General features: G+C 31.9%; 1 protein-coding gene across 1 annotated transcript in view; it reads right to left on the bottom strand.

Moving 5' to 3' along the window:
* The window catches only part of SEL1L2 (SEL1L2, ERAD E3 ligase adaptor subunit), a 113,356-nt gene that overhangs the window by 41,709 nt on the left and 59,189 nt on the right, over nucleotides 1-12,458 (bottom strand). Inside the window, exons 6-8 of the mRNA XM_006921578.2 lie at nucleotides 1,158-1,211; nucleotides 642-701; nucleotides 470-551 (exon numbers count right to left, since the gene is read on the bottom strand). Coding sequence (XP_006921640.1) covers nucleotides 470-551; nucleotides 642-701; nucleotides 1,158-1,211 — 196 coding nt within the window. The remainder of the gene's footprint in view (nucleotides 1-469; nucleotides 552-641; nucleotides 702-1,157; nucleotides 1,212-12,458) is intronic.

Genomic DNA, 12,458 nt, shown 5'->3' with positions numbered 1-12,458 from the left:
ATCTCGTTCTATTTTTTTGTAGATGAAGGATAGGATAATAGAATAATGATTACTCGAATTGTTCTCAAGTGCAGAGATAGAGAATGCCAATGTATGTATCTTACATCCATTTCTTCAGGAATTTTAAACAAGTCATCCCATATTTGAAATGTTAAAATTAGAGAAACTGTTTAATATTTACTGATGCTACATTCAAGTTCTTAGTAGAAAAAAAGAACATCACAAGAACAAGTAAAAAAGAATTCTTTGGAGACATGTACTAACAAAAATAAAAGATGAGCACAATTATTTAAAACTTTTGAAAAGTAACTAATAAGAAATCAGAAAACTCTACATTGCATTACAAGAACTATATTATAACAGATGTTAAAAGCATAATCTCAATACTATCATTGTATTGATTGGCATTTATTTCTTTAATTTCTTGGCAAGTCTGTTTATCTTAAAATAAATTATGTGGATTACTCACTATAATCTGCCACTTTCTTGTAATGATTTAGGGCAACTTCACAATTCTGTAGAACATTGATTCCTGATAAATATCTGTACCCCTAAAACACAGGCATATATATTCTTAATATTCTGACAATGCTGTATTTATAACATATCTACTTGGGCCCAAGAATATTTAATTTACAAACCAAAATCATCTGGGACATCATGCTTCCTCCAGCACTTCCAAAGGTATAATATATCAGTGCCTAAAGTAAACCAAAACAAAACAAAAATATATACACGTCATCTAAATTTGAAATTCAAACCAATTCTGCTTTATTATTCCTAGCACAGCAATGGACCTTGACCTGCTCCAAAACAAATTACAAACTTCATTGTCTTCCTCTGTAAAGACAGCTGACATTTTGGTGGGGGGAGTGTCTTAGTGAGCTCTAGAGTCTGTGAAAAGGGCATTGTACACAATATTTTATTTACTCATCACAAAATCCCTATGAAATAGATATTATCTACTTTTAATGAAGAACCTGAAATATGAGACATTAAGACACTTATTGTATTTTAACTCCAAACTCCTCTGACTATTGAGCTGGTGCTTTTAATCACTGCACTACAGTGAAACCCTTTACCTAAAGAGTAGACTTTCTATTCAATGTACCTTTAAAAGAATCAGTTTTATTTCAGAAAAAATAGAGTGACCTTACCTTGGCTTGATTATATTCCATTCCTATTCCATAAGAAGACAAAAATCCTAATGCCTAAAGCCCAAAAGAAAAAGTCAATAAATACATTTATTTCACAATTATTCTTATCTACATTGGTAATATTTTAAATGTCTGCTCATGATAATTCGTATTATTAACCTATTTCTTATACCATAACAAAGTGCTTTTTTATATCTTTGTTAAGCTGCAAGAATCTGAAAAAGGGCACGAGTGAGAGCTTTGTATGTATGTGAAAATCAGCTAATACTTACTGAACATTAGCATAAATTATGATAATAAAACACAATGAAATGAAGCTAGAAATCATTAGCAAAGAGAACCCCCGAGCAATTCACACACATGTGGAAATTAAGCAGCACACTCTTGAATAACTAATGGGTCAAAGAAGAAATCACAAGAAAAATTAGAAAATATCTCGAGACATATGAAAACTAAAATACAACATACTAAAATTTATGAGATGCGGCAAAAGCAGAAGAGGAAGTTTATAGAGGTCAATGCCTACATTAAAAAAGAAGAAAGATCTTAAATCAACAACCTAATTTTATACCTCAAGGAACTTGAAAAAGAAAAAAAACTAAACTCAAAATTAGTAGAAGGAAGGAAAAATAAAGATTAAAGAAAAAATAAACAAAATAGAGAATAGAAAAATAGAAAAAAAATCAGTGAAACAGAGTTGGTTTTTTGAAAAGATCAACAAAATTGACACTTAGATTAACTAAGAAAAAAAGAAAAGATTCGAATAATGAAAATCTGAACTGACCAAGGAGACATTACAACTGGTGCCACAGAAATAAAAAATATCATAATAGACTACTATAAACAATTATATGCCAACAAATTGATAACTTAGAGGAAATAGACATATTTCTAGAAACATACAACCATGAAGATTGAATCATGAAGATATGACATTCTAAATAGACCTATAATTACTAAGGTGATTGAATTGGTAAGAAAGAAACCTCCCTCTTCACTGAGAATTCCACCAAATGTTTAAAGAATAACACCAATCCTTATAAACTCTTCCAAAAAATTGATGAGGAGAAAATACTTTTAAACTCATTCTATGAAGCCAGCATTGACAATAAAGCTAAATGAGAATACTACAATAAATGAAAAGTATAGACCAATGTCTATGATGAATATTGATGAAAAATATTCAACAAAATACTAGCAGACAGAATTCAACAGCACAAAGAAGACTGTACATCAATAACCAAATGAGATTAATTCCTAGGATACAAGGATGGTTCAACATACAAAATCAATGTATATTCCACATTGACAAATGAAGGGTAGAAAAACCACATGGTCATCTCAATTGATGCAGAAAAAGCACTTGACATAATTCAGCACAATTTTAGGGGAAAAACACTATAGAAATTAGAGATAGAAGAAAATTACCTTAACATAATAAAGCCCACATAAGTAAAGCCCACAACCAATATCATACCAATTGGTGAAAAATTGAAAGCTTTCCTTCTAAGATTAGGAACAAGACAAGGATGCCCACTCTCATTACTTCTATTCAAAATAGTACTGGAGGTCCTAGTCAGAACAATTAGGCAAGAAAAAGAAATAAAGGGCTTCTAAATTGGAAAGAAGTAAAAATTATCTCTATTCACAGATGACATAATCTTATACATAGAGAACTATAGTGATTTCATCAAAACCTGCTACAACTAATAAATTCAGCAAAGTTGCAATACAAAATCAACACACAAAACCAATAGCATTTCTATACATTAACAATGAACATTTAGAAAAAGAAATTAATAGTCTCAATTCACAATAGCATCAAAAAGACTAAAATACTTAGGAACAAAGTAACCAAGGAGGTGATAGAATTGTACACCAACAACTACGAAAAGTTGCTTGAAGAAACCAAAGAAGACATAAATAAATGGAAGAATATCCCATGTTCATGGACTGGAAGGCTTAATATTGTTAAAATATACCCAGAGATTACAGATTTAATGCGATTCCTATCAAAGACCCAAATCCATTTTTTTTGCAGAAACAGAAAAATAGTCCTAAAATTTATGTGGGATCTCATAAGACCCTAAATAGCCAAAATTATATTGAGAAAGAAAAACAAAACTAGAGATCTTACACTTCCTGATTTCAAGGCATGTTACAAAGCTACAATAATCAAAAACACTATGATACTGGCATAAAGACGGACATACAGACAAATGGAACAGAATAGAGAGCCCAGAAATAAACCCTCACATATATGGGTCGAATGATTTTCAACAAGGCTGACAAGGTTACACATTAGGAAAAGAATAGTTTCTTCAATAAATAGCATTGGGAAAACTGGATGTCTAGATGGAAAAAATGAAGTTGATCTTGGGAAATTCTGATGCACTGAATCTCAGAATGCAGTCAGAGCCTCTAGATACTCAAAAAATTCCAGTGATGCTGATGAATGGCATGTTGAGACCAGTGCTTCTCCAACTTTAATGTACAACTTTAATAACACTGAGATCTTGTGAAAATGCAGAGTTACGTTTAGTAGGTCTCAGATGAGTCCTGAGATTCTGTATTTCCAACAAACTGCTAGAGGGATGGGCATACTGCTGGTCTATGGACCACACTTTAAATGACAAGAGTCTAGCTCTATTTGAAAATTTTTGGGCCAAAGCTGAATTATGTTGATCACTGTAGTTTAAGGTATGTCTTGACATATGATGGAGCAAGTCTCCCCTCATTATTATATCCCCTAAATTTGTTTACTATTCTTAACTATTATAGATAAATTTTAGTGTCTATATTCCAAGTGTCACCAAACCTTCATAAAATAAATACTTTTTTTCCACTTAATGATATATTTTGGAGATTTCCCCTTGCCAATACTTAAAGGTAGACATGCCATAATTTCATAGCATAGCCATTTCCCTATTGTTAGACATTTAGAGCATTTAAATTTTCCGGCTCTTATTTAAAACACTGTGGTTCTTTTATATGTATGTATATATATATATATACATACATATATATGTATGTGGTTCTTTTATATGTATGTGTGTGTATATATATATATATATACATATGAATAAATAACTAGAAGTGGAATTAGAATAAATAACTAGAAGTGGAATTGCTGAGTCAAAGTGCATATGCATTGAAAATGTTGATAGGTACTGCCCAATTGCCTGCCAAAGTGCTATACAAATTTACACTCTTGCTAAACATATGTGAAGTATCTATTCCTCCATACTTGTACCAACACTGTTGAGTTTTAATGTAGAACCAAAGAAAAATATATACAATTTTTGAAAAAGCTATTAAAATACTTTTCTCTTTTCTACTTTTATTTTATTTTGCTGTTTTTCTTTTAGCTTTTTGAAACACATGCTTAATTTTCCTATTTATTAAAACATTTAATGCTGTACATTTTCCTCTGCATCTGGCATTAGCCTTATTCCATAACTTTTATATGTAGTGTTATCAACATCATTGAGTTCTTAACATATCATTTTTTTCTATTTTATCTTTGCTATTTGCTAAAAATTAGGAGATGCTTGAAATTTTATAAGGAGTTTATTTTCAGCTTTTCGTCATTATTTTTAGTTTTATTGTTTCCAGTCAAAGAACGTAGCATCATTTCTAGTCTTACAAATAAATTAAAATTATTCTTTATATGATTATTTTTTGAAAATAATTTTGCAATTTTTAGCTTTTTAATTTTGTTTAGGATGCTTTTCCATATAAAATCTTACTTTTGCATGTACATGTAGTCAGTGCATACTTTTCTGTCTGCCTGGATTGTCTTTGTGAAACTACATTCCCTACATTTTTATTTCATTCATTTGGTTCAACAGGGCTCTCACCGCTGTCTGAATCTGTGTGTGTCACATGACACAGGCTCAGCCAATCAGATTACTCTTTTAGGTACAGTGATTGATTCAGTGTAGGCTTGTGATCTAACTCAGTGCTTTTGCAGAGATCACTGAGAAAGGAACCTGCTTCTTTCACAGAAACTTCCAAATAATAAGGGCCAAGGATACCTAGAGTTGTTGGTGTCCATCTTTGCCTCCATATGGGTGGGGTCAGACTGCTCAAAGTAAAACCATCATAGAAAGAAGCAAAGTGAAGAGACCAAGAAAATATGTCCTGATTCTACCCTCTTGATCTAGATTATCTAAAGGCAGCTACAACTTGAATTTCACAGTTACTTGAGCCAATAAATTGTACTTTTTTTAAAGCCAGTTAGGTTGTATTTCCTGTACTTGAAACTCAGAGAATCCTAATCAATAAAAGTGGTCATCTCTGTCGATGGGAAGTTCATTAAGTTCATAGATACACAGTGAATCAAAATTAATTTCTGTATAATATATGCTGTCTTAGAACATAGTTGCCTTAAACTGTATCGTAATTTGGTGCTCAACAAATCAATTCCTTCTTGCAACATTCTTTGCCTTTTAGACGTTTGAAGACAGCTATCTGGTACCTCAATTATTTGTTCTTTTATGTAAAGTTTCCCTATTCTGCCTTCCTCATGTGATATATTTTAGGTTATATTCACCATCATGTGTGTTCCCTAGATCTGGTCTACATTGTGGATGCCATATTTCTGTCATGGCCTTGCTAAAACAAAGTTGTTACATTTCCTAAAAAAGGGAAGATATCCCAAAGTAAATGAAAGAAAACTTATGTTTTGTTAGTAAATTATGTGCATGCTTAATTATATGCATGTAAATGAATGTCTGTCATAAGTCAAGCTATGCAACTTAAGGCAGGAGAAATTGCCAAATCCCTAGAATTGAAAACTAGTGAACAATGAGAAGGTGTTGTGACCATTTTATCACAAAGTATTATGATTAAGGTATTTAACATCAAATATTGTCAGTAACTTCTTGCTGACTTTGAACTGAACATCCAGCCACATGTGATTCGATTGAAGAAAAGTATGTTTAGTCAAATTGGAAAGTTTCAGCTTTAATAGTTGCAGAATAAGTCAGTAGTTTGGAAGAAATCCTGGAAGTAATCGAGGAACACTCCTTTAAGAAAGGTTGCACTACTAATATTCTTAATGGTACAGAAAATGATATGTTGGACAAAGACAATTATCAACTAAGTTTTCTAAGTTTAAAACTGATTCAGTGGGACTTTGAACAAAAAAAAATTTTGGAACACTTAATTTAACTTATATTTACCTTTTTATATAATCAAAGATTGACATGATAAAAAATCTATATCTAAAATAACTAAAACAGCAATTTTAACAGGAATAAAATAAAAATTCTAATAAGAAAACACTACTTTACACTTTGACAGTATTTATATAATACAATTATATAACTTACATTTAAAAAGTATGTAACTTATCTTTGATGGTGTCTTATAATAGGTAAAATGTAGTATTATCATCTCTATCACAATTTTCAGATTTCTTAATTTAGTAACCCTGTAGAACAGAGCTTGCTTAATACAAATTGTTCCTAGTGAATTCATGCTGCTTGACAAAGAGTATTGCTTAATTTTATGAGATTTCCATAAACAAACATTTTGAAAATATGATGGGGAATCTTACCCATTAAACTCATCACCACTATGTGTGACTTGCAAAATTTGACAATCCTCCTTGAGCCCTGCAGCTCTTTTCCTGCCCTCTTTAGTCACTGACAAGTTGGCAGTGACATCATTTATAAATTCTCTCAGTACCCAAGAATGGAATTAGATTGGGCCAAGATATTTGAACTCACTGCAAACAGATGTCTGCTATGCTCTGCTTCAGGTACTACTGAGAAAAGTATTCTACATTTCAATTCTGAATATAAGCATCCTTATTTTATTTTAAGCACAATTTCTTTTTGGGGGGAGAGTTAATATATAAATTTAACATTTTATATATTTTTTTAATCAAATACATGTATTAAAAATTAAAATTCTAATATTTCCAAGGGCTTATAACAATAAATAGTAGTGCCCTACTCCTTTCCAGGTCACTCTTTATTCTCTTCCTAAATAACCATTTTCAATTATTTCAGCTGTATTCTTCTGATAATTACCACCATTATGATTCCTGATAAGTTGCTACTTCTTACTGTTAACACATATATTTCACACGTTATCTGCAGATTTACTATATGATAGATGTTGATTTAGGTCATTTACATCACTTTCTCACTTTTTCTCCTTGCTCTTCTTCTCGATAGAGTCATAGTATATTTTGTCAGAATATAATTGTAAAAGTCTGTTTTGGTGTTTCTAATATTTTCAAGGCTCTACTCATTTGGAGCTTTATTATTCCTGTCACCATTTTTAGAAGTTCATTCCACATTATGTCATTGGTAATATGCTTTTTTCCCCATGCTTCATATTAAAAACAATCTGGTCTTAGCCATTCTACTCAATAGTTGATGAAATATTTGAAGAGCACAGGGTAATGGGCAGAGACCTGTGGCAGAGTCCTGTGGCAGAGTACCAGAGACTTGCTTTCATATTGACATCAGTCCATTAGCCTATATTCTTTATCTGCCATCATCAAAGCCCACATTTCTATTTTTTCATCTAGTTAATGAGAACATCATGAGACTTTGTTAAATGTTTCCCTGAAATCAAGATACAAGGTCTGATATTTCAATCAAAATAGAAAATGAATATGTTCTTAAACTTTATATTACAATTTTAAGGAGAAAGAACTATGTTACTTTTTAAACTAGAGATTGACTGCAGAGTTCAGTTCCCAAAAGCATAAGAGCTCTAACATGTGGTTTATAAGTGTAATTTGTGTAATCTACTTCATCCATAAACTGAAAAAAAAAAAAATTCTATGATTCAGCCAATTCCTCTTCAGTGTCCAAGGTCCCCTTTTAGGAAAGTTGATCATAAAGTTGATCATAAAGTTGACCATAATGGAAGGTGTCTGGAATCTTGGTACTCCTCTAACCCTTGTAGTTTATATTTGCAATGGTTTAAGTGGCTCCTTTTAAGGATCTTTCCAGCCAATATTAGATTTTTTTTTTTCTTGCAACTCTTAGCAAGTTTCAATTCTGCTCAATTTAGAATCTGGTTTATATATGTGGAAACTGGGATAGTAAACAAACATACTGACCTTTGTATAAGAACATGAAGATACTGTTCTATTCAGTTGAGCTTGTATTTTAAGATACTTTCACTAACAGTGTATCATTTTTGTGCAGAGTCCACCATACTTTTTGACTTGATCCTCCTGGAGAAAGTTGTGAGGTCATGAAGTTGTGAAGTGAATTGTGAGGAGCTAAATTTCCACCCTGTGACTGGGTAGAAGAGCTCGCCTTTGTATAAAGATCATTCTAGAAAGTAAGCACTAAAACCATGATGTCACCAGTTTCAAAAAACCAGACCACAGGGCATACTCCTTCTCTCATTAGGAGAGAAATAACAAGTGGTAATTTTGGATTAATTCTATAGAGGGTTCGACTTTCATTTTTTTTTTTTTTATACCGCTTAAAGTATTGCAGGCACTATTGGAAGACAAAAGATGTTATGGGTTCTCATGTAGTAAATATGCTGATTATAGTCAGTCCTGTCTTATTCCTCTACACTTGGGCATTGTCACCTAACAACTTTACAGTAATCAGTTTTGGTATTTGATCTTTTTATGAGATAAGGGCTGAAATGAGATGGATTATAGAATGATTAAATCTTAATTGAGAAAAATTTCTGCAAATTGAAGAAGCTACGTAATAGTGATGACATCAATGACACTCTCAGTGGTTTCTAAAGGTCAAGATCTGCAGTTTAGATTTGTTTATAAGACTTGGTTCTGAACTCAACCACTGTACTGTGATTTTAAAGAACTGTTATAGTAGCTGGGATAGGAATGGAAAGAGTTAAGTGTATTTTATATTTCAAAGCAAATTACTCAAACTCCATAATAACAATTTAAAAATTAAATATTCTTCCTTTTACTTGTTATGTAAGAAATTGTTATTAAAAGAGAAAAAAGGTTAAGCAAGTTTCCATTAATTGTACAAGGCTTGCAAGCATCTGAGATCATTACTTTTAGCTCAAATTGCATAGCAAACAAAAGTGTGAATCAATTCTAATGAGCAACTCAGATCCTGTCTATACCCTTTATACAAAAAGAACATTAATGTCAAGATGAAATGTTGTACATAGATAATCTTAGAATTATCAATATAAGTATTAGATTAATACTAAAAAAGTGTTTTTTTCCCCCAATAGTAGCACAGTGCTAATAACTATAGTCCCTCTAAACACTTCTGTAATTCAAATCTGAAATAAATGAAGAATATGTGGAATTTGCCATTATGATAGAATTATTCTAGAATCACAAATCATGGCAAAATCTGTCTCTTTTATATATCAGTTATAGTTATTTTTATATAATAGAATGAGTTTTCTTATAATTCACTGTTAAACTATTTTGAACTGTGTAACCAAGGGAGTAAATGCATCTAAGTTAAACATTTTTTTCTGATATCAAAATAATCTATACCCATGAATATAAAATGTAGAGAAAAAAATAACAAAAAAAGTATTTAAAAAAATAGCTACAAATAATTCCATCACCTAGAAATTACCATAATTAATTTAAGTTTTAAGGTGATACAATGTGCATGATCCATTTCTTGATTCTTAAAGCACATGAAGTTTAACCCTACTTTCTTGATTGGCAAACTAACAAATTTCCTACTGAAACAGTTCATCATTATCAAGAAAAGAGTGAGTGTTTCTAATTCTGAATTTTTGCTTCCTGAATGAGAATCAGAGAAATAAAAAATAATAATTTATCTACTTCTGGCTGGTATAGTGCAATATTTTATAAGCTATCCCAGAGGGTATGACTCATGTTTGTTTGCTATTTCCTCAATTTTTACCATTTTCATGAGGACTACTCCATTAATTAATAGTCCTCATTATTCGGATGGTACCGATTCTTTGAAAATCAATTAAATGGACTCTATTCATAACTTTAAATGCTTCTATTCCCCTTATAAGTATTTCCTTCAGTTGACTTGGAATTTTGTGAGATGAAGGATTCAAGGTGCATGAAAAAAAATAATTATGCCTCTTTTTCTTCATCCAGCTTCTCTTTATACATAGCCTGAAATTGCACTTTCCCACATCCCCTAAATGCCCCTTTATAATATGAATTCATATTTTTTTTTGTTTTTCTTTGTTAATTCAGGTCTCTCCTAGACCTCTGGCACTCCAGGCTTCTCTCATCTATTACATTTTAGTATTTCTGATATTTCTTCCCCTTTTTCCCCAGAGATAAGGTGTCTTCATTCTTTTCATTCTCTTTCCTTATCTCTCTCTCTCTTCTTCTCATTCTTTCATTATAATTTTCACTATACATTTCCAGCTTCTTTAGCCATATTTCTGTTGCTATGCTGTCCTCTCAGTTCTCAGCACTATTTTCTATGAATGCACAAACAGCCTGAGTAGAAATGTGGTTACCTGGCCAGCTCTATTAGAGAGCTATATAGCTCTCTAATGTGGCCAGCCTGGTCCCAGCAACCAGCTATTAAACTGAGCATGGTTTGTAGCATAGAATCTCTTTAACTAGTTGTGCTTTGTACAAGTAGATAAATCAACTCCAAGAGGACTTGCCACTGGAAACATTTTCCAGTAGTGATGACAGGAATGATGTAGTCAAAATTTCAGAATAGAATCCAGCTGTAGTACTGGACCAGGGTCTTGTAGGCTCCCTGTGCTTTCAGATGTTAACAGTTTAGTCACTAGGTCATGGAGAGTTCAGGGGGAGATGGGGAGTCTGAGTGAGGAACAGGGTATCCAATATGTCAGGGAGGACATAAAAGGAGCTTGAGACAGAGACTTTTTGCCAACTAGTACTGTAGCATTTCAATAAACAGCGTGGTTGCATTTGGTATATCAAGTCAACATCAGCCTTTCAGACAATAAGTTTGTCTTCACCCATATTCTGTCTTCTTGTCCTCCTGAGACAAACATACACATATACTGGACAGGTATATTCCCATTTTACAGATGAGGAAATTGAGACATAGAGAAGGCAGGTCACAAGGGTCAGAGTTGGAACTTAGATATAAAGCCAGAACTAAATAACTCTCAAAACAAAGCTGTTGGGACTAAAATGGTTACATGACATTATTCATTAATGTTTTTTAATATTGGATAAGGGATCTTGTAGATATCATTTGGTTCCTGCAGCAACCTTATAAAATAGTATAGACCTTATTATTAATCCCCTTTTCAGGTTTGGAAAACAGGTTTAAAGAAGTAACTTCTTCAGGGATACTGAAAGAATGAACAAAAGATGGAAAATCATTAAAATGTAGAATCTGGATTCACAGATTGTTAAACTTTCTGATTCTGGAATCCCTGCTCTTCTACTACATTATGACACCTTAAAGTCTATAATGGCAAATTTCCGAGAACACTGTTCCCAAAATGCCTACTCTTCTCTACAAAGATGGCTATGATAACACATGGCCAATGCTCATACATTTAGAGTTGTTTTTTCTGGCATTGATTTAGCACTTAGCCTATTATATTCTCCTAACTGATTATTCTTAAAACCAATGGCAAGCCACTGATGGCCAATTAACTGGGATTAGAGGGTGGCAGGTGACCATGCAACAGAATCATACAAACTAGGGTATGTGGAGTGAAACTTTGAGTTCATCTCTAAAATCCATGTGTTTTATGTATCATTTTTGTTAATTCGAAAGTTCTTTTCTGGCATTAGTATTTTGACTTTGTAGCAAACATTTTATTTAAATGCAGACAAATAAATATTTTTATGTTGTTTGTATCCAATATTCTAGACTGGACTCAAGTGTCACTTCTTTAAAGCCTTCCCTACCTGCCCCAAGGAGAACCAGTCCGACCCTTTTCTATGCCTAAAGCACTTTATACATACCTTAACTGTATAGTTCATCTAAATTGTGCTGCAATTATTTGTTTATATTTCAGATTGACCAGTAAGGACTTTGACTTTTTAATCTTTTTCTCCCTATCAACTAGATTATATTTGGCAAATAAGTGTCTAAGAAACAATTGTTGACTTAATTAATTAATATGTCCATTAAAAAATAAACTACATGTTCACTAGTTTGGAAAGAAATTAGATGATATTATTTTTAGTGGTGGACATGATGATGATAACATTTGATCTGTCTGGAAATTTATATTTTTGGATTAACCAAATATAGAGAATGAAGGTTTAATACTTCTCATATTTTATTATAACATTTATAAATCTGTTTACTGTTTTATAAATATAATTATCTTATATTTAATTCCAAAAAAATCCCTGGGGAAAAAAGTATTCAATAA

This window comes from Pteropus alecto, unplaced genomic scaffold, assembly GCF_000325575.1.
Source record: "Pteropus alecto unplaced genomic scaffold, ASM32557v1 scaffold45, whole genome shotgun sequence".
In the NCBI taxonomy this organism is placed as follows: Eukaryota; Metazoa; Chordata; class Mammalia; order Chiroptera; family Pteropodidae; genus Pteropus; species Pteropus alecto.
The sequence above is the reverse complement of the archived record's forward strand: the minus strand, read 5'-3'. Positions and strand labels throughout refer to the sequence as shown.